This window comes from Nyctereutes procyonoides, unplaced genomic scaffold (genome assembly GCF_905146905.1).
Source record: "Nyctereutes procyonoides isolate TBG_1078 unplaced genomic scaffold, NYPRO_anot_genome, whole genome shotgun sequence".
Lineage (NCBI taxonomy): Eukaryota > Metazoa > Chordata > Mammalia > Carnivora > Canidae > Nyctereutes > Nyctereutes procyonoides.
In genome coordinates this window covers 21964953-21991955 of record NW_026575136.1, presented here as the reverse complement: position 1 = coordinate 21991955, position 27003 = coordinate 21964953, and the positions used below count along the sequence as shown (strand labels likewise).

The following is a 27003-nucleotide window of genomic DNA, read 5'->3' as shown; positions in this document are numbered from 1 at the left end:
CCCTAAATCTTTTGGGTGGGTGGGTGCCTCACACTGTCTGCTGCTCCGTCTTCACCTCAGCTGTTCCTCATTCCTGAAAGTCTCCCCCCCTCCAGCCACCCCAAGGGCTCAGTCATCCCTGTGACTCTCATGTTCCCAGCTCAAAACACAGAGGAAATAATTGTTGATTTAAATACTCTCTCACATGATCTACACTGGGGAGCATGTAAAGTCTCCCCACTCCTCGGCCTAGGGTAGATCCATCTGTAGATCACGAAGTTTGCTTTATTTTGCTTGCCAGATCCCCCATTTCTTGCGCTTTGGTTTTTCTCAGGACTGATGGTGCTCTAAGCTGGTGTGAAAGCAGTGGATGCTTGTAGCAGGGAAGCAGGCGCAGGTGCTTCCAGTCCGACTCGACACGTGTTGACTGTACTGCACAATCCACATAGCACACCCTCGGCTCTGCAGTCGGAGGGCTTGGATCCAACCTGACGTTACCAAGCTGAATAACCTGGGGCTTCGACGCCCCTCTTTTCTCTTTGGAAGCATGGCAACGACAGTGCCTGGCCACATGTCTCAGAATAAGCGCACGACGATTGTGAGAGGCGAGAAGTGTGAAAGATGCCTAGCGATCTGTAAGGGAATGCTTCTTTTATTTTTTTTTAAAGGTTTCTTTTTTTTAAAGATTTTATTTATTTATTCATGAGAGACACACAGAGAGGCAGAGACACAGGCAGAGGGAGAAGCAGGCTTCCTGCAGGGAGCCCGATGTGGGACTCGATCCCGGGACTCCGGGGTCACACCCTGGGCCCAAGGCTCAACCGCTGAGCCACCCAGGGATCCCAGGGGATGCTTCTTATTAACAAGAAGTCATCGTCCTTGCTAGACAATGTTGGGGAGCTCATAGAGAGTTGGGACCATAGCACCAAGAAATCCTTTCTGTTTCACCAGGATGGTGAGGAACCTGCCCTGCTCTGCGAAGTCAGAGTGTTGGGCTTTCCCTGCACCTCTCAACAGTAGCCATCAGAGTTGTATGGCACGACGTGGTCGTTGGCTTCCTTTGTGGTGGGCCATCAGAGGAGCCGAGGAGGAAGCTGTGACCCAGCCTTTTCTGTCCTGAGGAAAGGTCTTGGCTGATTGTCCCCACAATGGTGACATCCTTAGTTTTATAGGAGTTAGCGAAAGCTTCTAGGCTTCCTAGGTTTCAGTTTAGGAGGAAATAAAAAATATAACCCTGTTTGTCCTAGGGGCAGTAGAGTCATGTTTTGGTAACTGAGTAAAGTTTAAATTTAATCTAGATCTTAGATATGTTTTATTACTATTGCTTCATGAGATTGTCTAATTACAACTGTTGGATTTACTCTGCAGAGTATTGGGCAGATTCCAAGCAGGGTGTGACAGGTATCTGGACTCACTAGGATTACAGAGAAGATTTCTGCTGCCTCTTAGATTGGACTTTTCTTCAAAATAACTTGGAGATAATCTTGCCAAAGTATCATTATTATTCATAATTAATAACATGTGTGTTAGTTCTCTGTCCTTCCTTACAACTCCAAAATGCCACAGCTCAAAGCAACACGTTTGTTAGTTCCCAGTTTGTTTGTTTTTTTAAAGATTTTTATTTATTTATTCATGAAAGACACAGAGAAAGAGAGAGAGAGAGGGGCAGAGACAGAGGCAGAGGGAGAAGCAGGCTCCATTCCATGCAGGGAGCCCGACGTGGGACTCAATCCCGGGACTCCAAGATCACACCCTGGGCTGAAGGTGGTGCTAAACCACGGAGCCACCGGGCTGCTCTAGTTCCCAGTTTTTATGGGTGAAGAATCCAGCACCACTTGACGGTGTCCTCTGTTCTGGGGTCTCTCACAAGGCTGCAAGTAAGACATTAGCCCAGGCTGGGGTGTCATCTGAAGACCGGACTGAAGAAGGATCCACTTCCAAGTTCACATGGTTGTTGGCAAAATTCATTTCCTTTCCCCACCTTAAAAAAATTTATTTTGCAGTTTCACTGAGATATAATTAACATATAACATTGTATTGGTTTAAGGTGTACAATATAATGATGTGATATATGCATATATTGTAAAATGATCACCAGTGTAAGCTTAGTTAACATTCATCGCCCTCATATACTTAGAATTTTTTTCTCTTGTGCTAACTTTTAAGATCTACTCTGAGTAACTTTCAGATATACAGTATGTATTGGTAACTAGTCACCATGCTGTACATATCCAAAATTCATTTCCTTGAGGGTTGTTTGTCTGAAGACCCCAGTTCCTTGTTGACTGTTGTCTGGAAAGCCACTCAGTTTATTGCCATGGGAACCCCTCCCTCCATAGGACAGCTGCCTCATCAAAGCCAGGAAGGGGAGCAAGCGGACTGGCTGGAAGGAAGTCATAGCCTCTTGTAACCTAATCATGGATAAAACATCCCATTACCTCTGTCATATTAGGTTGTTGAAAAGCAAGGTATTATGGGGGCAGGAGGGAAGAAAAGCAAGATATGTCCAGCCCACTCTCATGGGGAGAGAGTTACACAAGAGCAAGAATACCAGGTAGTGGCATCACTGATGGCATCATGGATTCTCCGGCTGGAGCTGTAATTTATTATATTTAGTATAGAACATATAATAAAAACATGCCTAGTATAGGACACATAGAATCCTAATGCATGGGATCCCTGGATGGCTCAGCGGTTTAGCACTGCCTTTAGCCCCTGGATCGAGTCCCACGTCGGGGCTCCCTGCATGGAGCCTGATTCTCCCTCTGCCTCTGTCTCTACCATTCTCTCTCTCTGCCTGTCATGAATAAATAAATAAAATCTTTAAAAAAAAAAGAAATCTAATGCATAAATTTATTATATCATGTTAAATACTTTGCATTATCAACAACAACAGCCATAGTAATAATATTAAGAGGCAAAGGAGGGGCACCTGGGTGGCTCAGTGGTTGAGCGTCTGCCTTTGGCCCAGGTTGTGACCCCAGGGTCCTGGGATCAAGTCCCGCATCGGGCTCCCCACGGGGAGCCTGCTTCTCCCTCTGCCTGTGTCTCTGCCTCTCTCTCTGAGTCTCTCATGAATAAATAAATAAAATATTTAAAAGATAATAGGCAAAGGAAATGAGGAAAAACACATGTTAGAAATACCCTTTCTTACTGAGGGCTTTAAGAGCCATGAAACCAATGATGTCAAATGAACAAAAATGAATTTTGTGAATCTTCCTTTCTAAGCTGGACATGAATCAAGTCCTAAAACAAAGCTGTCATTGACTGGGGACCTTTGGCCTTTGCCAGCCTCTGAGTTCCCTTTGTGTCTGCACACAGATCCCACCCGAGCCATGACAAAACTCAGCTTTTTGTCCCTGGCTTTCCTTCATTGAAATCTAGAAACCTTGTGATAGCAAAACCTTGTGCTTTTATTATTACTGACTTCAGACTTTAATCACAAGGGCAGAAAGAATTCTTTTTACCTGGGCTCCCTTTCTCTCTTTCCCTTACTGCCTCCCCCACAAAGGAAAGAGGGTATCATTCATTCGTTGTCTTCGTAGGTAGTTGGTAGCCAGGTCTATAAAGGTGAAAAATGATGGGTGTTAGGGTTCATGTTTGGAAACTGTTCCTTACCCGTTCAGTCTTTGGGGGTTTATGACCAAAGAGGGCTGAATGAACGGTATGGAAAATGAAGCCCCACTTTATTCAGAGCAGGAAAAGACCCAAATCAAGCTCGGGTATAAATGATGCCTCTCGGATCCTACTGTTCCCCTCTCCCTATACCCGGCACTCGTTTTTAGGCAGACCTGCAGGAAAGTCTGGAGTCTGCTAACCAGACAGCTGTCTGGCCAGGGACAGAACAGGGAGAGAGGAGGACTGTTGCCAGGAGGCAGGGCCCCTCCTGGCTGTTGCTCTCACAGAGGTGGTAAGGAGGAAACAACCCACACACTATGCTGAACTTCAAACTCAGGTAGCAGAGTAACATGACCTCCCTTAGGGCTGCAGGCTCTGAGCTCTATGGTATCAAGGCCCCTTCCTTGGGAGGAGCAGGTGGCTGGGGAGGAGGAGGAGGGGACTGAAGAGTCCTCCTCTGTGGTGGGGATAGTCTTTGAGTCTTTGTTGTACAAATCCCTGCCTCTTAAGGACTCTGAAAAGAACCCAGTGGAAACCAGCACGCATACCTGTATCTGCGTCCACAGGGCTGCGTCTGGGGCCTTTACAACCAGGAGGGATCTAGACAAACCCTCACAGTATCTGAACGTAACTACCCCCCACCCCTTTCTCTTCTTTAAAGGATGGGAGAAATAAGCTTCCAAAATGTTAAATAACCCACCCAAGTCATAAATTAGTGACTAGTAGACCTGGGATTTGAATCCAGACCCATATTCTTTCAAATAAACCATATTGCTTCTCAGCTTAACCAGAAGCTGAATAAGACTGTTTTCTAACAATCATGTGACCAGAAAAGTCCTGGAATGCTAAGTCCTCAGTGAATGAAAAAGGGCACCTGGGTGGCTCAGTGGTGGAGCATCTGACTTCAGCTCAGGTCATGACCTCCGGGGTCCTGGGATTGAGTCCCACATCGGGCTCTGCATCTCTCATGGATCAATAAATAAAATCTTAAAAAAAAAAATTGTGATCAATCTTTTGCCTTCATGCTCTAACACCTGGTCACATTGGCTTGGACACCATGATCGTAAGCACCCATAGCAAAGTCCCGCACTGGGTGCACCGCTTCCTCCCGGGCCGAGGGAGAGGGTGGCGTGTCGTCCCACAGGCGTGGGCAGGCATGTGTCCTCTGCAGTCACACAGCTGGCAGCACCTGAGACACTACCATCCCCGATCAATAGGACACCTCTGTTAGGGATGTTGTTCGACCACCACACCTGGTGGTTTACCCCGTGTCCCCAAAGCCTGCATGGTTTACCCAGGGCGATACGGATATCCTCTGGTTGTGGGCCTTTGACATCGACCACACATTGCTGCTGACTCTTATTATCTTTTGCTTTAGTCCAGGGGTCAACAGACTTTTTCAGTAAAGAGCCAGATAGTAAACATTTTAGACTCTGAGGCCCTGTCCATCGTAACTATCCAACTCCACTGTGGGGTCAAAGCAGCCTAGACGGTACGTAAAGGAACAAACAAGGTGGTGTTCTAATAAAACTGGATTTATAAAAACAGGTGGCCGGCTGAGTCTGGCCTGCAGGCTGTCGGTTGCTGTGAGCCCCCTCAGGACAGAGGCAGAAGCGCCTCCTGTGTGGCGGACACTTGCCAGATGCTGGGGTCATAGTGATAAACACAGAAGATCGGGGCACCCCATCCGTACTCCACTACCTTACCTCGGGCTGCTTTAGTTCTGTGTATGTAGTAAAATCTCAGGCAGTAAGTTCTGGATGGGCTTGAACAGCAGTGAGACTCCTGAAGAGTCTCCGGGGTGTGCAGCTTCTGCACGGGGCAGTTCCTGTTCTGTTACCATTGCTGTCAAAGCTCTCCTCCTTCATCCAGCGGCTGTCTGAAGCCTTTCAGTGCGTGCTGGGGAGGAACTATGGAGAGATGGCTGAGATGTCCTTGAGGGCTTTACCGAAAGCTAATCTGTTCCTTCCCCAGATCTTTGTGTGGCAACCAGACGATAGGCACGGAGTATTCACACAGATGGGACTCTGTTCTTGTGCAGCTTGTGGCCTGGTGCGAGAGGCAGAGGACAGATAAGGAAAAGCAAATGCATATTTAGAAACTGTGGTAAACGCCAGGAAGAGAGAGAGGTGTTTGAGAGGCTAGTGGTAGCAGGATGAAGAGGGCAGATGCTTCTTCAATAGCATCAGTGGAAGTGGCTCTTGAAGTTGAGTTGATCTAAAGAATGAGAAATAGTAGGCATGCAGACAAGTGGGAGAAGAGCATTTCAGGCAGTAGGAAGAGCATGTGCAAAGGCCCTGAGGTGGGAAAGCCCGCACTTGCTTAAGCTGAAAGCAGGGCCATGGGGCTGAGGATTAGTGAGCAAGAAGGAAGTTAGAAGTGTGCAGACCTCTCAAACTTGGGGCAAAGTTTGGATTTACTTTAAAGTATAGTAGGAAACCATAGTGTATTAACCTGCTTGGACTGCCATAGCAAAGTACCACAGGCTGGCTGGCTTAAACCACAAGCATTTGTTATTATTTTTTAAAGATTTTATTTATTTATTTGACAGAGAGAGAGAGAGCACAAGCAGGGGGAGCAGGAGAGGAAGAAGGCAGGCTCCCCGCTGAGCAGGGAGCCTGACACGGGGCTCGATCCCAGGACCCTGGGATCATGACCTGAGCTGAAGGCAGACACTTAACTGACTGAGCCACCCAGGCATTTATTTGCTCACATTTCCAAAAGCTGGAAGTCCAAGATTGAGGTGCCAGCAGGGTCAGTTTCTGGTAGGGCCTCTCTTCTTGGCTTGTAGTTGGCCACCATCTTGCTGTGGCTTTTCCTCCATGCGCACATGGAAAGAGAGCTCTCGGATGTCTCTTTCTTGTCTTATGAGGACACCAGACCTGTCGGAATAGGGTCCCGCCCTTATAAAATTGGTCAGCCATTATTACCTTCTTAGAGGCCCTGTCTCCCATGTCACATTGGTGGTTGGGGCCTCAACCTGTGATTTTTTTTTTTTTTAAGGAGACACAGCTCTGTCCATAACACATAGGAGAGTGCCATGACGCTGGGGGTGCATGGAAGTTGATCACGGGAAGTCCAATTAGTGTCCCCTTGCAGCGTTGCAGGAGAGAGATGATGGCAATCTGAAAAAGGGGTGGGGGCCATGGAGACGGAGAGGAGGGAATGGATTGGACGCGTGTGTTGCAGTGGAAGTGACTGGCCTTGCTATGTCTTGTGGCTCTAATGCCCAGTGTACTTACCTGTACCCCGTGAATAACCTGGGAGCCTCCAGAGGGTCTGTTTCCAGTACTAGGTGTGGTAGTCTGCACCATGCAGGCGCTTAATGAAGGTTGAGTAAGAGCACACATGGCTGCCATGTGCGGTTGCACTGGTAAGAGACATTACAACATTTCCAAATTCATCTTCTAGGTAGTGCCTGCCTTAGAGGTGTCATGGTTTCCACCCAGAGAGCTGCTCATGTCGCTGAGGGCTTCAAGGGAATTATTTCTTCCTAATTTTTCTTTGGTAGTGGTAAGGTGATGAGCTAAACCATTCCCATGCATGTCTGCATCACACACACACACACACACACACACACACACCCCACAGAGAACTTCCACTCAGCTCAGAGCTCTGCCTTCCAAGCAGCCCACGCCATCTGGCCTGGGGTGAATGTTCCCATGCTGAGGTGGCTGGTTATGCAATGCCTTGCTTATTCTGGATCACATCCTTGTGGTTGTTGAATCCATTCCCCTTTGTCTGCTTGTCCCTCAGCCTCGAAGGACTGAATCCTGTCTGAATGTGGGACGTCAGCATGGACACACTTGGCAATAATAATGAGGAGGAGGAAATGATCTCTTACAGAATGTGTCTAGGATACACTTAATGCTCTTGGCCTGGGCACCTAAAAATGGTCACAGTGGCTTATTTTGTATGTAATGTATTATGTAATGTATTAATAAAAAGCTGCTCCTATATGGTGCTTCCATACTTGTTAATATTGTATACGTCCCCATGATGGAGAGATTAGGTCCTAACTTCTGCTACGTAGCAGCTGAGCCTGAGAGCCCTTCTCTGTAAGATGAACTAATATTATCTCTCTCACCCAGTGGTCCTATTTGACACACAGCAGGTGCTCAATAAATGGTAACCAGTTTCATTACTTTTGTTCTGAAAGGTTGCTGGTGGAAGTTTTGCCTTTAAGGGTCTGGGAATTTTAAAGAGAATGTATTAAATTTAAATAATGGCAGGATATTACAAAAACCACAAATAAGGCCAATGAAACACGTATTAAACTCCAAGAAATAGTTATTCACTAGCCCACAGAAAATTGGGAAAGCAGGAAAATGTTTTACTCTGCAATTAAAAGGTTTTAAAATGGAATTTGCCTATGCTTAAGTCTGGTCATGTAATAGTCTAATATTTTACCTCCTGGTCAGGGGTAGGTACATTTTAGAAGAGATTTTGGGAAATGGAAAAATCTAAAAGGGAAAAATCCCCACACCCTTCCATTTGTTATTATAAATAACATTATTTCTAATTATGGAGATCATGTCAGCAACAATGACTTCACGTGTGTGTACTTACTGTACTGGAAGGACTGTATTGCGTACTTGCTACTTGCTGGAGGCTAAGTGCTGAATCGAGCACTTTGCACACATGATGCCTGGCAATTGTTGACATTTTGGAAAATGACTAAATGTGTGAGTAACCGGGACTATTTTATACATAAAAGTTAACTCACCTTTTAACTTACCACGTGTGGATTTTTGTGATGTCGTTAAAAATTCTTCTGATCGGGGCACCTAAGTGGCAAGTCAGTTAAGCATCTGACTCTTGGTTTCTGCCTTGGGCATAATCTCACGGTTGTAGGATTGAGGCCCACGCTGGGCTCCATGCTCAGCCGGAAGTCTGCTTGAGATTCTCTCTCCCCCTGCCCGTCCTGCTCTGCACGTACATGCTCTATCTCTCTCTCTCAAGTAAATAAATCTTAAAAAAAAAACTCTTCCAATCATGATCTAAATTGTGCACTGTCCCATAATAGGAGGGTATCACAATTTATTTACGCAGTTGCCAATCACTGGATACGCACGTTGCTTCTGAGTTTTACTGTTTTAAGCAAACCTCTCCTATAAATATTAAGTATTTCCTACATGTTCAGTTATGGCTGTACAAATTTAAATGTCGAAGATGCTAGATTTGGTACGAAGCATGCAATCAACCAAGTGGTTCCACGCAAGGCAACTGAGACTTGATTAAAACGTATAAGAAACTGTAGGATATAGAAGATCTCTCCTAGGAAAGCAATTGTTTTTGCTGCAAATTTTTTTTAAGTAAGCTAGACGCCCAACCTGGGGCTTGAACCCATGACCCTGAGATCAAGGGTCGCATGCCCTCCCCGTTCAGCCGGCCAGGAGCCCCTTTGCTGCAAATTTTTAATAATCACTGCGCAAGTTATTCAAAGAGTCTTGGTTTTCTCCTCTGTAGAGCAGGAATGACAATAATACCTTCAGCGGGGTAGTGTGGGAAGTTTCAAGGAGCCAATGCCTCAGCATTTTATGCAGGGCCTGGCGTGCAGTTAACACTAAATAAATGTGAGCTGCTATTTTTAACAATGTCAAGCACACAGCAGTGTGATGCTTAGGTAAATAATGCCAGGCTGTATGTCTGTCTTCGTGTAACCCATGGTCTTTGTGTAAATATTTTCCTTATATAACTAAGGTTGTGCTTGTCACTTCTGCAGTCACTTTAAACAGTGGTGTGCACACAAAGCCTACATTACAGGGTGTGGGTGGTGGTAGGTAGGAAGAGAGGTTAGGGAGGGCTCCCAGGAAGTCCTTAGTAAAATGTGAGGACCTAAACTTATATTTAAAATGTATCACAGGGACACCTGGGTGGCTCAGCAGTTGAGAGCCTGCCTTCAGCCCAAGGTGTGATCCTGGGGTCCTGGGATCGAGTCCCACATCAGGCTCCCTGCATGGAGCCTGCTTCTCCCTCTGCCTGTGTCTTTGCCTCTCTGTGTATGTCTCTCATGAACAAATAAAAAAATCTTTAAAAAAATAAAAATAAAAAAATAAAATGTATCACAGAGGGGATCCCTGGGTGGCTCAGCAGTTTGGCCCCTGCCTTCGGCCCAGGGCATGATCCTGGAGTCCCGAGATTGAGTCCCACGTCGGGCTCCCTGCATGGAGCCTGCTTCTCCCTCTGCCTGTGTCTCTGCCTCTCTCTCTCTCTGTGTCTCTCATGAATAAATAAATAAATCTTAAAAAAAAAAATGTATCACAGAGTAAAGTCTCAGAATATCAGCATTAGCAGAAACCAGGTATCCTACGGCGGTGTTTCTCAAATTTTGCCAACAACCCACAGTGAGAGATGCAATTGCATTAAGACCCACAATGCAAATAAATGTGTATATGTGTTGGTTTTGTCAAACGGTTTCAGCAAGGAATTCTGACTCTCGGGATGCCTGCTGTACGCTGATATTTTCTCGGCTGTTTCATGTTACTTTAATGTTGGTTATGAGTTAAATTTATTTTGCTGGGTAGAGACCCACAATTTGAAATACTAGCTTAAATTTGCACACGCTTTTAGGAAAGAGTTTGCAGCTACATTTTTGTTGTTGTTAATTCTCACCAAAGCATTTAATCACTAATGAATGGTTTTGTTCATATTTGCGTGATGATTTGAACCTTTGGGTCACTTTTCGGGACGTATTTGCTTGTGAGCGAGATGATGTTCTGTTAAAAGGGCATCGTAACAGGATGCAGACAGAATTAAGCCAAACACTGGGCATGAGTCATAATTCACCCTGGTTTCTCTTTACTATAAGCCAGGTGCCTCCAGTTTGCCAGCAGCATGAATTCAGAAAGAGACTCAGAGACGACCTTTGAGGAGGATTCTCAGCCCAATGACGAGGTGGTTCCCTACAGTGATGATGAAACAGAAGACGAGCTGGAAGACCAAGGCCCTGCAGTTGAGCCAGAACAGAACCGAGTCAACAGAGAGGCAGAGGAGCAGCGGGAGCCACCTCGGAAAGGTAACCTCCCTGGGGCTGGCTGCTGGGTCCTGTCCGGGTCCGTCCCCGTGGGGCGGCGGCAACAGGTGCACAGGATGGCCGGTCCACTTAGATGGTCCAGGGGGCATCTCCCTTCTCCAAGGATGCGGCTGGGAGAACTGGTCGCTCGTCGCCCTCAGCCTGCTGGGCTGCTTGACCCACCTGACGAGGTCCACCCGGAGGATGGGAAGTGGGGAGTTGCACGTCTAGACAAATTGGCAAATTTAGGTTGTTGCTGATTTGGAATTTGCTAGTTGCTGCACCCAGGATGCTTAGAGTCACCATGTCTTTTGCTCAGCCACTTGTGACCGTGAGATGGTTTGGGCTCCGCCTGCTATGAGGGGCCTGTCATACATGCAGCAGACGGCGCCACCTGCCCAGAATCGGGGGGCTTCCGAGCTGTGTCTGGACCAGGGGCCGGGGCCAGACAGCAACCGTGTGTGCCACGTGGACTCCGTCACATGCTCTCAATGCTAAAAATAGCCCGAGCCAGTCTGTCATTGGGGCCCACGAAGCTCTCTCCCCTGTGGCTTTTGTTTTGTTTTCTGCTGCTTCTCCCACCCTGGCAAGCACACGTGGGCTTTTCCTGTAGCTCCCTGCTCCCCCAGGGAGCCGATCCTTTCCTGCTTGGGCCCCAGATCTCAGTTTGAAAATATTTCTTCCACTGGTCCTCAAATTCCAGCAAACCAACTTCAGTTTCTCATTTACAGATATTTCCAGTAAATTATTGCTTCTTACTCTCTGGATGCTGCCTCCACAGCCTCGGGCAGAGTAACCTCTGGTTATTCTTCTCCAAGGTCCCTGTCACTACCCCTCTGTCCTCGCAAGTCCCCCCAAAGTCTGCTTACCTTGTGTCACTTCCTGCTTCCCTCATCTTTCCTCCTGGCTTCTGCTCCTTGGTTGATGTGAGGGTTGTTTTGTTTTTTTTTTTTAATTTTTTTTCTTTTTCAAACCGTTTTCACCTGTAGGAAGAGCAACAGGTGTGAAATGCTGCTTAGAGGATGATTCCTCCTGCTAGGGCCAGAGGCTGTCGCTTTCCAGCTCTCCTGTGTGGGGAGCTTTTCCCTGGGTGAGGGCACGTGTCCAGACGGGCCTCAGCCTGCAGTGGGCTCCAACACCTGGCAGGCCGTTGACCCATGTACGCTGTTTGCTATCCTCGGTTTCTCTGTATGCAACATTTAGGATGACCAGAACTTGCTGTGGATTTCTGGGCATAATTTCAAGCTATCGAGTGTTAAGCTTAGGGCTTTCTGTCTGGAAGCAGGAGATACTAAAATCATGATAATTGGGCTGAATTAAAATGGAAACACTGCCAATCTGGACAGGAATGTGGCCTCTGCATAACAGGTCCGGACTGGATGTTGCTCGAAGGGCGATCAAGCCGAGGTAGCCTGACAGGTCAGCCAAGGAGTTGCAGCTGACTAGGCCAGTGGTGAATACCATGTTTCTTCCTCATTCTTTCCCCCACTGAACCTCTCAGTTTGCTAGCACAATCTCGGAATCGCTATCCTATGCGGGTATCTGATGAGTTGGCGGAGAGCCGGCTTAGTGGGGTTCAAGGTGAACTGAGCTGTTGGTGCCAGGTGCCACGCTATCAGATGCGCGGTCCAGAACAACCCAGGCCTGGGGTTGGGTGCCTGCAGAAATGTCGGGGAAGCACCTAGAGGGTGGAAACTCTCACCTCTGGTTTTTTCCAGTCCGCCCTCACATCCTGGTGCTCAGAGCCCTTTCCTGATCATTCAGTTTGCAAGTCATCTTCCTTATAGATTTTTACAGTTAGAATCGAGGTCTCCAGGGAGCCCGGACTCAATCTTGCCTCCTCATAGTCATGTCCAATCGTGGGTTATAGTTTTTGGGGAGTCAAGTGCTTCATTCATTCTTTCTTTCCTTCAAAGATTTTTTTTTTTTTTGAAAGATAGCAGAGAGTAAGCATGAGTCTGCTTCTCCCTCCTAAGCAGGAAGCACAACACAGGGCTTGATCCCAGGACCCCGAGATCATGACCTGAGCCGAAGGCAGATGCTCAACTGAGCCATCCAGGTGTCCCCCCATCTTTTTTTTAAGATTTTATTTTTAAGTAATCTCTACACCCAGCCTGAGGCTCAAACACACGACCCCAAGATCAAGAGTTGCCCGCTCTGTGGACTGAGCCAGCCAGGCACCACCCACCCCCCCCCACCCCCGCCCGGGGGTTCTTATTTCTTAAAATTCCTGTCAAATGACCTTGCCTGTGACTTTGGAAAATATTATTATTCTAACACCTCCACCTGCCCTTCCCAGACACACAGAGGACACTCAGTAAGTGCTTGAGCCTCTCCCCCTGCATTCCTGCTGTGCCCTGCATGCCTCACTGCAGATCTGCTCCTCGTCCTCCCTCCCCCCCTTTTTTTCCTCCACACCCTCCTCCTCCCTTGTTCATTTCTTTTTGCATATTCTCACTTGGCCATTTCCCCAATTAAGACTGTGTCATTCTGACTCTTCATTTTAACCATCCTCTGTCTTGACATTTTATGTGAAGGACAGTTTTCTTCAAAGAATTCAGTTCTTTAGGGCACCCAGGTGGCTCAGTGGTTGAGCATCTGCCTTCGTCTCAGGTCGTGTTCCTGGAGTCCCGGGATCGAGTCCCCCATTGGGCTCCCTGCATGGAGCCTGCTTCTCCCTCTGCCTGTGTCTCTGCCTCTCTCTGTGTGTGTCTCTCATGAATCAATGAATAAAATCTTTAAAAAACAAAAAAAAAAAAAGAATTCAGTTATTTAGAAACCAGAACATGGGGATGCCTGGATGGCTCAGCGGTTAAGTGCCTGACTTCAGATCAGGGCATGATACTGGAGACCTGGGATCAAGTCCCATGTCAGGCTCCCTGCATGGAGCCTGCTTTTCTCTCTGCCTAAGTCTCTGCTTCTCTCTCTCTCTCTGTGTGTGTGTCTCTCATGAATAAATAAATAAAATCTTAAAAAAAAAAAGAAAGAAAGAAAGAAGAAAGAAAGAAAGAAAGAAAGAAAGAAAGAAAGAAAGAAAGACCAACCAACCAGAGCATGAGTTAGGCTGTGAAGTGTTGTTGGCCTGAGGAGTGCCCGGGGCCAGTGCCCATCACAGCAGAGCAGGCCTAGAAGTGTACGAACCACCATCAGTTCTTTGAAAGTATCATCTTAGTGCATGAAGTTGGTTTTTTAAAGATGCCCCAGCCCAAGTCAGTTAAGCAAGTGTTTCGAGAAACGTACCATGAGTGCTTTTCAGCTGAAGGACCTTTATTTAACTGTGTGCTGGGAGAACGTCAGTAAACTTAGTAGATGCTGTTAGAACGTGCCACAGAGGAGGGAATCCGGCAGATTCTACTGAATAATTTAATCCTTCATTTGCTTTGAGCAAGGATTGGCAAAAACAAATGGGAATGTTTCCCCCTCCTACGGGCTGAACCCTCATGTCCTGATGAGTACATGAGAGCATCATTTCCCAGAGTGCATTCGGGGAAACACAGCTTTTGGCAGATGCTCCAGGGCACCAAGACCTGTGGCCCCTGAGACCGAAAACTCAGAATTCTTGAATCTCTTCTTCTTCTTCTTCTTCTTCTTCTTCTTCTTCTTCTTCTTCTTCTTCTTTTTTTTTTTTTTTGGTTATTTACTTATTTATTCATGAGAGACACAGAGAGAGAGAGGCAGAGACACAGGCAGAGGGAGAAGCAGGCTCCATGCAGGGAGCCCAATGCGGGACTCGATCCCAGGACCCCGGGATCATGACCTGAGCCAAAGGCAGACGCTCAACCACCGAGCTACCCAGGCGCCCCCTTGAACTTCCTGGAGGTTAAGGTTGTCCATTAGCTTAAAAGGATCCAAGAAGCTTAGGCCTTTAAGAAAGCAATTTAATTTTATTCAACCATAGGTTCCTAAAACTCCTCGACTCTAAAATGCTGTGGGTTTTTTTAATTTGCTTTTTTTTTTTTCCATCCCACCATTCTGGTGTCCCCTTGGCCAACTCCTTGGGTAATTCTGGACCCGTCTCGAGGTGAAGTCCCTGGGAATACATAAGTGCTCGGGAGAGGTTCCTGGGTGCACCCTGGCTCTTCCTTGCGAGCTGGGGACAGAGGGGAAGGCCGTCTCCTGCCTCCCCGGCCACACTGCCCTGTGGACCCTGTGGACCACCTCTCCGCCTCCCCAGGCTCCGTGGCCTGCAGCACATTCTTATCGGAATCCTGCCCCTGCCCTGGGCTGGTGCCCTGCCTCCTGTTCTCATAGCCAAGCTTCTGGAAATGCAATCCTAGAGCACCACCCCCTCCCAGTCCCCTGGGCTCGTCCCCTCCCCAGGTGCCCCTCCACCCCGAGCATGAAGCGCTATCAGCTGTCACACTCCAACCTGATCTCCCCGGAGCGCCTGACCTTTGTAACAGCTCGGCACGTGGCAACGCCCTCTTGTCCCAGCACTCCTCCTGTCTGTCCTTCCTCTGGACAACATTTACATCCCCCTTCATACTGCCTTCTCTCCCGGGCCTTCCTTCGGCGAGCGGACTCCCTTTAACCTGCTCACCTGCTGCACCTCTGCGGCTCTCATGGACCAGGTATATGCTGGGGAGGAGGGAGGACAGCCCCTCTCTATGCCTCAGTGTGCCCACCTGGGAAATGGGCATAATACCAGTGCCTACTTCATTGGGTATTTGCGAAGATTAAATTGGAAAATAGATGTAAAGGGTTTCAATCAGGTTCAGGCACAGGGCAAGTGCTCAGTCAGTGCTCTTACCCTCAGCCCCCTCCAGCCAGTTCCTCCCTTAAGGTCTTTCACATCACACTGAAAGTGTCCACCCTTCCCCATCATCTCCTCTCATCTTTCCATTTCTGGACCACTTTCTTGACCCCTCTACTCAGGGATGCTCAGATTCTCCTGGACACCCCCCAGGCTGAAGCTGTGGACTCATTCTTTTATCTATCTATATCTCTCTATCTATTTATTTATTTTTAAAGATTTTATTTATTTATTTATTCATGAGAGACAGAGAGAGTCAGAGACATAGGCAGAGGGAGAAGCAGGCTCCCGGCAGGGAACCCGATGTGGGACTCAATCCCAGGACCCTGGGATCATGCCCTGGGCCAAAGGCAGGTGCTCAACTGCTGAGCCACCCAGGCACCCGTGGACTCATTCTTTTAAACAGCTCCTTCTGTCCCCAAATCCAAATACGATGAATGTTTGGAGAGATGGATGGGATCCAGAACAGTTTGCTTTCCCAGCAATGAGTGTGCCCACAGATCGAGGAAACTTGGGGTGATTTAGGGTCACCCCGGCCCCTGCCATCCTGTAAGCCTTTCCCATGAACACAGCCCTCTTCAGCCTTTTCATTTGTAGACCTCTGGTCACTCAAGCCGCTGCCACCCGCCTGCTTTCCCAGGCCCCAGTGACTTCTCAGGTGAAGCGTTGCACCTGGCCTCAGGTAGCTCAGCGCCCCCGCAGGAGCTCAGGGCAGAAATGTCTCCAGACAGAGGAAGCAGGGAGCTCCTATTTCTGGAAGAGTTGAGGCATGCACACGGGAAAACCACAGGGGCCAAGTCAAAGAGCCCCACTCACGTGGTGACTCGGTCTTGTAATGGGTGACCTGTGTGTCCTGCTCTGAGGGCTGGCACGCTTGAGCTGCGGGTGGGAGGTGGAGGGAGCCCCGGGGGAGAGGGCAGAGGGGCGGGAGGGTCCTGGAGCGGGGACCACGAGCAAGGCGGCCCGCCTGCGGCTTGGGGAGACCAAGGAACACGGCTGTTGTGGGGTCACTTGGGCCAACTCACCCCCTTTCCGGCAGCTGCCACAGAGTGATCAGAGGCCGGGTGACTGGCTCTCTGTTGCCCGTCTTCCGTCTAATGGGTCGTGTGCCACGTGGGCGTCAGGGCACCAGGCGCGGTGGCCGGCGGGTTGCATCAGGGGGTCAGCGCAGGGCTGGATAGGGAGTCAGGGGAGCCCCTGGTGGCCTGCCCTGGTCAAGGAAGGCTTCCTGGAGGTGCGGACACCTGAGCCAAGTGCTCAGTGAGTGTGAGAGGGGAATCAGGAACAGGGTGCTCTAGGCTGAGCCCACTTTCAGGGCACGGCGAGTCAGTTTTGGAGCCTAGGTGGTGAGTGGGGCAACAGGCTGCTTCTGAAGGCCCCAGAGAGCCCCAAAAGCAGTGTAGGCCGAAAGTAGCGTGAGATGGGCAGGAGCCTCCTCCCCCCGTGGCTGTTCCGTGGCCACTTGCTCCTCCCCGTCCAGTCTTCGTCGGGGAAGATGACTTCCCTGCTCTTGGGATCGGGCTCCAGCTCCGCCCCTGGCTGCTCAGGCCCATGGAACATGGTTCTGTTGTCCTCTCCCGGCTGCCTGCCGCTGGTGTCTGGCCACTGTGCACCTTCACCGAGTCCTACCCTAAGTTTCTGATTCGTGCACACACACCCTCACCCCAGCCTGCGACCTTCCCTTTTTTTTTTTTTTTTAGAAAAAGACTTTATTTATTTATTTGACAGAGAGAGAACACAAGAAGCAGGGGGAGCTGCAGGCAGAGGGAGAGGGAGAAGCAGGCCCCCCGCTGAGCAGGGAGCCTGATGTGGGGTTTGATCCAGAACCCCGGGATCATGACCTGAGCCCCCCAGGTGCCCCAGCCCCTGACTTTCCCGATGCCTAGGGCAGCCCCTTCCCTGTGGGGGGCTCCTTCTCACCCTTCAGCCATCAGTGGAGTTGCCAAGTCTTCTGTGTGCCCCAGCCCAGCCTGAAGCAGAGCCCTGTTGGATGAGCACCTTGTGCTTTCCTTCATACCCCTCAGGGCACTTAGGATTATGTCCTTGAGTGACAGTGTGACTCCCACTAGACTGGCGGCTTCATGAGCCTCAGGGCCATGTTCATCCCATGCAAAGCACATAAAAGGCACTCCATAAATATGCCCGGTACATGGGTTTATTTGAGAAATCTCATGTTGGCAAGAGAAGGGAGAAGGGAGTAGACAGCAATCCTAGTAAAAACCGGTAAGGGGCTAAAGCATGATGGCCAGGATGGAGAGAAGGGCGACAGATCACGATCGATGTCAGGGGGTTGACGTTCACAAATCCCATTAGATCTGAGGGTCAAGAGAAGTAACTGCTGGCTTGGGCGTCCCTGTGGATATTCCAGGGATCTATTGCTGCATGAAAACCTCTCCAACTTATTGGCATAAAATCATCATCATGTTCACAGATGGCTCAGGAATTTAGACAGGACGTGGCAGGAGTGGTTTGTTTCTGCCCTAGGATGTCTGGGCCCTCAGCTGTGAAGACCTGAGGTGATTTAAACCACTAGGGCCTGGAATCCTCTGGAAGCTGCTTCACTCATATCTGGCACCTTAGGGTAACTCAAAGACGCAACTGGGTCCATAGATGGAAGCATCTCTGCATGGTTTGGGCTTCTGCCCGCATGGCACTGGGCTGCCATGGAGTGGCCTACGGGGTGGGGTGGGGTCTGAAGAACTAGCATCCCAAAAGATCAAGATCAGAGCAGGAGCTGGCTACAGAATTGAGGCAGCATCACTTGTGCTGAGCATCCCTTGGTTACAAGAGAGTCACTGAAGCTGATTCAAGGGAGGGGAAATTAGATGCCATTTGTTGATGAGGAGTAAGAAGGTCACATTGCAGGTTGGGAGATACTCTTGCAGCCACCTTTGGAAAGTGCTTTCTGCCTCCGTGGATAATGGAGCCTTTTGTAGGGATGATATAAGGCGGGGGGGGGGTGGGGGGGTGGGCAGAGAGGGTTGACCTTTGGAGGTCGAAGAGAGAGGATTGTTGTTTTGAACCTCACTAGTTAGGGGTATCGGTGGGACAGCCACTTGTGTTGCTGGCTACCTGGCAGTTGAAAAAAAATAAAAATAAAAAATATATATAGTAAGAAATGACCTGGAATAGAGCCTCTTCTTTGTTGCTGGGAAATGGTAGCATTTCAGATTCTTAACAACGAGGTCATAGCTAGCACTGAGCTGCAGTCCCCAGGCTGCCATCCTGGTGAGAGGCGTTGGTTGACCTCTGGGTTTTGCTGCACCCATGTAAGTGGCATGTTCTTAGAGAGAGGGTGACAACAGGTAATGGCTTTAGGGCAGGAGTCTCTCCAGTGTGTACTCGCCCCCCCCCCTTCCATAAGGGCACATACCCTCCCACACGGCACAGCTGTCCCCCAGCACCTGGGCTCCTCCCCCACACACCTGCCTGGTTTCATACCTTCTTGCGCTTGAGCTTAGCAAAGACATGTGACCACTGTGTATGAGAACTAATTCTGCTTCTACAGCTTTGAAATTGGAGCCAATTCACACAGAGGCACCAATGTCATTTATCTTTGTCTCTCTCTCTCTCTCTCTTTCTCTTTTTTTTAAAGTAAGCTCTAGGTCCAACATGGGTCTTGAACTTATAACCCTGAGATCCAAGAGTCACATGTTCTACCAACTGAGCTAGCCAAGTGCCCCCAAACTGCATTTCTTTAAAACTCTTCTCCAACTCAGACTTATGTTGTTCAAAATTCCGTTCTGGGGTGAAATGATCAACAGTTGGCAGTGTTCAAAATGGAATGTTCGATTCATCAAGGACATATGGAGGAAGTTGTCCTTGTGCGGCGTGATTTTGGATTGGGTGTGGCGTCAACAAAACGAGGTCAGCTGGCTAGCTGATGAAAGTGCTATCTTCCAAGAAGAATCTGGAATTAAGGATGTGGATTTCTAGAGCATCCATGAATTAATTTTTACCTGGGGTCAAAAAACAGATTAGCTCATTGAGATATGTAAGTCCTAGGAAATCCATGAAACATGCTGGGGAGCTGTAGTTTCCACTCGAGTGGATTTTGACTTTTTGACACATACCCCATGTGGAAATTCCACTTTGTGGCTACTTACTTTTTGTGTCTAGGAAGCTGTGGACTGCCTTCTACCACTTGAGCTTTATGCATACCCCAGGTGCTGTCAGCTTGTAAACTGAACAGCGTGTGGGGGTGTTTCTGGCTGAGTGAGTTGTGATGGGGGAGGAGGTGATGAGACTGTGTTATCTCAGTTTATAGAATTGCTTTTGAGTAATGTCATTTATGACTGAACGTCCAGCAAGAAGCTCTTGGTCATAGAGACCTACGTGGTGGTGGTTTTTCTCAGTGCCAGTTTGAAACCTGAGTCTCTAAAGTCAGTTTTTTATGCTCGAAGTTTCCTTAGGAAGACACGTGCACCGACTGGGGCTTCTGGACCCTGCTGTCCCAAGAGAATCTTGTGGGGCGCTATTAAACTCCATAGGTGCCTGGGCTCAGTCCTTGGAGATGCTGATAGGGTAGGTCTAAGAGTGAGACAAGGGGGGACGATCCATATTTTAAAATGAATTCTGGGGCGCCTGGTTGGCTCAGGCCATTAAGCGTCAGACTTCAGCTCATGATCTTGGGGTTCTGGGATTGAGCCCCTGTCGGGTTCCCTGCTCAGTGGGGAGTCTGCTTCTCTCCCCTAGCGCTTGTGCTCTCTCTCTCTCAAATAAATAAATCTTTTAAAAAAATAAGGTGAATCCCACCAGGTTCAGCCTTACGTGAGGACAATCGTCTGACTCCTCCCCTACTGCACCTGCTCCTCAGAGTGAGGTCTCTCAGCCAGCCTCACCTGGTGCTAATTAAATGCAGAGCCCTGGGCTCCTCCCAGACCAGCCAGTCAGAATCTGGTAACAAGGTGATGAGCACACACATGAGGTCTGGGAATAATGGTTCTCTGAGGGAGAGAGACATTTATTTCTGAAGACCGTCCAAAACCCGAAGTCCTGCCTTGCTCAAACCCTGGGCCGTGTTGCTTCAGTGGTAAGGGAGGGCTCTGGGGAGGGCTGTCCCCCTCGGGCAGGTTGGAGGCAGGAAAAGGCTGAGAGCAAACGCTGCCCTTGAGCAGTAGACGGCAACTTTGCCTGCAAATTAGGATCACTTGGGACCTTCACTGGGCTCAACCCAGACTAAAGTAGAAATCCCTGGAGCTGGAGCCCTGAGCATTGGGGGACCATAAAAGCCCCTCTTGGGGATTCCAGTAACATTGGAAGCAACTCGTCTCACAGTCCAGGTGCATAGGAATCCACCTGGGATCTTGTTAAGATGCCATTCTGGTGCCATGGGGCTGGGATTCTGTGTTTCTAACCGGGTGTTTGGTGATGCAGCTTGTCCACACTTTGTGTAGCAAGTGCCAAGAACAAGGGGCAACGTTGTGTGTATGTGTTTTCATAAGCAAGCAGCAGCATTTGGCTTTTTGCTTTGCTTTCATTCTATCCATTTTTGAGTTCTTTTTTTTGGGGGGGGAGGGCGATGGGGTAGACTGAGGGAGCAACAGAGCTGAATGCTATCAACGCCACACAAACAGGCAGATGGACGTGATGGGTTGTTGACGCCAACCTCCTGCCTGCCCGTAGTTAGTGCCTTTCTCCTCTTCTCGAGAGCTGTTCAAACTGTCCCTGCTCCTCTGAGGGCGCCCCTTGCAGCCACCTCGTCTCCACACACTGAGACACTCAAGGCTGTGCAAACCCTCACTCATCCTTCTGCGCCCCTCACCTGGGACGAGGAGCCTGGCCAGCTGCCTCCTGCACCCCAGCCTCCTGCACCCCAGCCATCGCCGCTCTCTTCCTCTATTCCTCCTCCTTCAGGCTCTCTGTCCTGAAACCACCCCCCAGTAAGCCCAGCCCCCCTTTAGTTTCTTATGCAGAAGAAAATTCTCTTATTTCTAGAAGGCTACCAGCGGGACTCTGATCACCAAATCACTGGGCACCTTTTATCCCTGCTTACCTGGCACAGCTCTGCTTGCTGTTGCTCATGGAGCTCTCACTTTGTAACACGAGTTCTCCTGATTCCTCCTCGTAGTCTCTTTCCTGGATTCCTCCTACCTAAATATCTACTCTTAGCTCTGTTTCCTCCACCTCATTTCCTACGTGGTTCATTCACGTTCCTGGTTTCAACCCACATCTGCACGTCCAGCACCTTGTGATCTGTATCTCTCTGCCCTCAACTTCCACCTGGAGTCCAGATCTGTTTCTGTGGCTCTCGGATGGTCCTTCCCCCCACACATTCTAGAGGTATCTTCAGCTCACCAGTCCCCCCAGCTAGACTTCTACCTCTGTATCCTCTAGCTCGTCCATGGCACCTCTGTCCACCCAGTCACCCAAGCTGGCATCCCGGGGTCACCTTTCTCTCATTTTGATTTCCTTTTGATTTCTCATTCTTTCTTGCCCACATTCAGACAGTTGTCCTTCAGTTCTTGAATCTGGCTTCTCTCCCTTTTCAGTCCCTTAGGTCTGGCTCAGGCTCATATCTACTCTCCCTTTGATGCCTGCAGTGGTCTTCTGGCCTCAGATGTGTTCCCTTCAAATCCATCCTGCTCCCTGCTGTGAGTGTGACTGGGGCAAACTACGATCCCTCCGTGCCACTCCTGTCCTGAAGCCCTGTGGCTTGGCTGGGCGTCAGAACCCATGACCTCATAGACTTCTGTCTTTTCCTATGTTGTTCTCACTTGATTTATTCCACCCATAATCCCACTGCCTTTAGAAAAAAAAAAATTTTTTTTTAAGATTTTATTTATTCAGGATCCCCGGGTGGCTCAGCGGTTTGGTGCCTGCCTTTGGCCCAGGGCACGATCCTGGAGTTCCAGGATCAAGTCCCACATCGGACTCCTGGCATGGAGCCTGCTTCTCCCTCCTCCTGTGTTTCTGCCTCTCTCTCTCTCTCTCTCTCTCTCTCTCTCTCTGTCTATCATGAATGAATAAATAAATCTTAAAAATAAAAAAAAGATTTTATTTATTCGTGAGAGACACAGAAAGAGAGAGAGGGGCAGAGACATAGTTAAAGGGGCCACCCAGGCGTCCCTAGAAAAATATTTTTTAAAATAGTAAATAGATGGGAATCCCTGGGTGGCTCAGCAGTTAAGCGCCTGTCTTTCGCCCTGGGCGTGATCCTGGAGACCCCGGATCAAGTCCCACGTCAGGCTCCCTACATGGAGCCTGCTTCTCTCTCTGCCTCTCTCTCTCTCTCTGTTATCTCTCATGAATAAATAAATAAAATCTTTAAAAATAAAATAAAATAAAATAGTAAATAGAATTGTGTAATGACAGTAAGAAAATCAAGCAACTTACACATTGGCTTTATATGTAAACCTATAGAGGGAAGGAATTGAATTGTAAGCATATTGTTTTAGAAGGTGATACATGCCTATAGGTCTAGTTCTAGGAGGGGCAGTGAAGATGAAGTCTCCTTCCTTGCCCTCTTTGTCCTTCAGCCGTGCGGTGTCCTTTCCCAGAAAGAAACTAATGTCAGTGTTTCAAACATCCTTCTGGAGATATACACACACTTATATGTGAAAAGAATACTTACAAATGCACATCCTTGTATACCTACAGATTCATAAACATAACCTGTGCCAGCACGTGAATTTGCACGCATCCCTATTATGCATTACTTCTGCGTGTCCCATTGCTGAAAGCACAGTAACGACAACACCTGCTTTGGCCCCTTAGTGTAGTTTGGAGATCTTTAGGAGTACACGGACAGCTGCTTTCTTCTTCTTCTTCCTTCTTCCTTCTTCTTCTTCCTTATTCTTATTCTTCTTCTTTCTTCTTCTTTTGTTTATATGAAAGAGAACATGAACAGGGGGAGGGGCAGAGGCAGAGGGAGAAACAGACTCCCCGCTGAGCAGGGAGCCCAACGCAGGGCTGGATCCCTGGACCCCGAGATCATGACCTGAGCTGAAATCAGACTCTTAACCGACTGAGCCACCCAGACGCCCCAGCTGCCTTATTCTTTTTTGCAGACTGCATAGACTTATTGTGTAGATGTTTAACCAGCTGCTTGTGGTGGCATTTGGGTTGTTTCTGATCTTCCTGATAACAGGGCTGCACTGCATAACGCTGAGACATGTCATTTCTCCCGTGTCTGAATATATCCATGGGGGGCAAATTCCTAGAAGTGGGATTGCCGCATCAGCTAGTGCATGTGTTTGTGTTAAAATCGGACAGATGTACTCTTTACCATCCACAGAGACCATCTAAGAGGGCCTGACTCTCCATTCTCTTTTCAAACCAGTGTGTCATCAGAATCTTTCCTCTTTGCCAGTATTTCGTCATTATATGCTAAAAATAATCTCCCCGAAGAACTGCACTTTTTTTTAAGAACTTGAGTATTGTTTTACATATTTAGCCATTTGAACTTCCCTTTGTATAAAATGTCTCTTCGTGTCCTTTACTCATTTCTCTCTTCTGTGGTTTGTTGGTTTTTCTTTTTGATGTTCAACTTTTGATCTTTTTGCTCTGCTGGATTGTTGTAGTTCATACCAACCTGTGTAGCTGTTTGGTTGTTGGCATGTTTGTCAGCAAGAATTCAGAACCGGCTGTAAGGATGAGAGGGGCCAGGGGAAGCTTACTTTCTTTTCCAGATGGCAGTGATCAAAGGTTTGGGTGACAGTGGGAGCACTCTGAACATCATGTAGCAATGTTTAGATGTATTGAATACACATTTACCAAATTTGGGGATGATTTGGGGCCATATCTGGCTGATGTCAAATACGTATCTGGACATATGCACTGATGGTTTTATGCAATGCTGTTAGTTGATTTCTTCATAGCTTTTTACCAAAGGGTCATATCTGCATTTTTTGCTGGTAAATTTATTACTTCTTCTCTTTTCTTAGTATTTTCATTCTAGAAAATGGGACAAGAGATCTTCTTTTTCTGTAAATTAGTCTACTGGTCCAAATGTCTAGTAAAGTTTTCTGTTCCAAGTGAGTAATTAGTAAATGTTTGATCAGAAAGGCAAGTATTTCCAAGGGCTGTTTTGCTGCCCATCCTAAAGGCATGTGCTTTAGCACAGCATTTCTCAAATCATGTTAGTAGGTGTTCCATGATTTAAAAAAAAATGTGCCTGTGGTCACCTTAATTTTGAAAGGCCTGAATTAAATAAAATTAAATAAATTTCTTCTCAGAGCCTTTAATATACCAGTAGTCCTTTGAATGTCCAAAAGAGGGATGCAGTACTGTATGCTGTGTTTTGCAAATGTATTCGACCACAGAACACTGTTTTTACTTTTTTTTTAATGGTCTCTGCTTGAATTCCTCAAGCAATTAGCATAACACTTAGAGGAGAATCAGAGGACATCAATTGGTTTGGCCTCTGATTTGTCTGAATTATGCCAAACAAGGAACCTTGTTGGAAATGGGGTTATTGATTATTTGACTACAATCAGATTTCTAAAATTAACTAGAAAATTCCTGTGGTTAAGGTCAGCATGTTGTGGATAAAGACATACTGGGTACTCTCTCCAGCCTCCCCACTGTGTTATCACAGTGCAAAATTAAGAGACCAAGGTCATTTCTGGTAGACCCTTCCCTGCCCCTGTTTGAGGTCAGGTACCACTTTCTGTTGGAGGCATCTACATCCACATGGGCTGGGGATGAGATATAGCATGGGACAGACAGAGGAACCACTGGCTGGGAGACTTAATTATGAGGGAAATTTCAAGCAAACCGAGGGTCCCTGGAGGTGAAGGAGGTGGAGGGATGGGGTCACTGGGTATGGACATTAAGGAGGGCACGTGATGTAATGAGCACTGGGTGTTGTATGCAACTGATGAATCACTAAATTCTACCCCTGAAACTAATAATACACTGCATGGTAACTAAATTGAATTTTTAAAAAAGATTTTATTTATTTACTCATGAGACACACACAGAGAGAGAGGCAGAGACACAGGCAGAGGGAGAAGTAGGCTTCCCCTGGGAGCCCCATATGGGACTTGATCCCAGGACCCCAGGATCGCCCTGAGCCGATGGCCAATGTGCAACCACTGAGCCACCCATGCACCCCAACTAAATTGAATTTAAATAAAAAATTGAAACAAAAAAGAGCCACAGTGGGGACCAAAGAATCCAGCTCATGAACTAACCAGGCAGCTTATTTTTTTCCTCTTGAGTTTTTCTGAGATTCATATTTTTATCCCTTCCCCTTGGCCGTTTCTTGTTTCTTGAGGAATCCTGTCTATTTTCCTTCTCAGGCTTCTTGAATTTTAGAACAGCAGCTCAGTGAAGTTCTGGAATACTGGTAGCAGGAGGTGTGTCACAAATCATCTGCGAGCTGAAGTAAACCATTAAAAGCACATATATTTTCAAATGACCATAACATAGAAAGGATTTGAGATTACCCTATAAGATATCCTTTTTAACCTATTTTTATTTAGACCTCCTATGTGAGTGGGAAGGAAATGTTCTGATTGGGTGCAGTATACTCTGATTGTGTAACAGGTAATGCACATCGCAACAGTGCTTATGAGTGGTCTTATAGTTCCATTTAATTTAATTTCTCCCATTTGATACAATTGCACCTCAGCTAGAACGAGGCTAGGAGCAGTTCTATTTGTAATGGCACAATCATTATGATGACCCAATGAATGGCAGCCAAAACGATGCAAGAGGAATTTTCAGTAATAGGATTGTGGTTTTTTAAAAAGTAACAAGGTTAGTTATTTGCATTCTTCATTAGTCCACACTTGTCCCTTTTGCAGTATTATCTGTACTTCCTATGAGGGAAAGGTCTAGAAAACGAATCATTTAAAAAAATGAAATACAGTATTTTCAAAAGTATGTCTTTATTTTGATATTGTATAAGATGGATAACTTCAGAACTCTTTACTTGTAAATGTTCTTTAATATGTTCCCATCTCCAGAAATAGTTGAGTCCCATCAGTTATTAATATCCCTCCCTTACCAGGTGGCAGGGGAGGGAGGGGCCTATCAAAACCGGGTTTACCCATTCATGTAAATCCTACAAAGGAAGTTCATCCGGTGTGCACATGCAAACACAAGTCTGTGGAGAACCTGATGCCAAAGAGGTGCTTCCTGAACTTTCCTTCCTAATCGATGATATCCTTGTCTTGAGCCTTCATAGCAGCAGCATGCTTATGCCTTCCTGTTACAAAACCAAGCACGGCCTGATACTTGGCTTCCACCTTTCCTGATGGAAAGGTCAACCCTATGCTCATAAGCAACCCTCCCACATCGGCTCATGAGGAGACTTCTCAGGACGGTTTGGAGCACTGGTCACAAAAGAAGGCCCAGTCAGTAAAGCAAAGTGGACAGAGAAACTGGATTACTTGGCATGAGGCCTTATACATAGTAAACACTGAACAAATGTTAGCTATTGAGCTATACATCATGGGACAGAAGAACCCCAAGGAGAATCAGGTTAGAAAGAGTTAGTACTGGGCTGTCGGGGGTGGCTAGGGAGAAGGGTTTCATGAGGCACCTACTGCGTGAGAAATGGTCCCCCCAGCAGTAGAGATGCTGTGGACTTTCTCAAGTTCCCTGGAATTTGGACATGTCGATTGAATGAACGAGTCCACTCAGTGCTACGGACGTGATGTTAAGTGCATGAGGTAAGCCCGTGTGCGCT

General features: G+C 47.6%; 1 protein-coding gene across 4 annotated transcripts in view; it reads left to right on the top strand.

The window, feature by feature from the left end:
- Positions 1-27003, top strand: part of LOC129495476 (phospholipid-transporting ATPase IC) — a 125457-nt gene that overhangs the window by 51482 nt on the left and 46972 nt on the right. For 2 of the 4 annotated variants that reach the window (XM_055303007.1, XM_055303008.1), the window contains exon 2: positions 10409-10615. In XM_055303007.1, coding sequence (XP_055158982.1) covers positions 10435-10615 — 181 coding nt within the window. In that variant the 5' untranslated portion in view covers positions 10409-10434. Of the gene's footprint in view, positions 1-313; positions 615-10408; positions 10616-27003 lie in introns of those variants that run through there. The other 2 variants (XM_055303006.1, XM_055303005.1) reach the window with 2 other exon arrangements.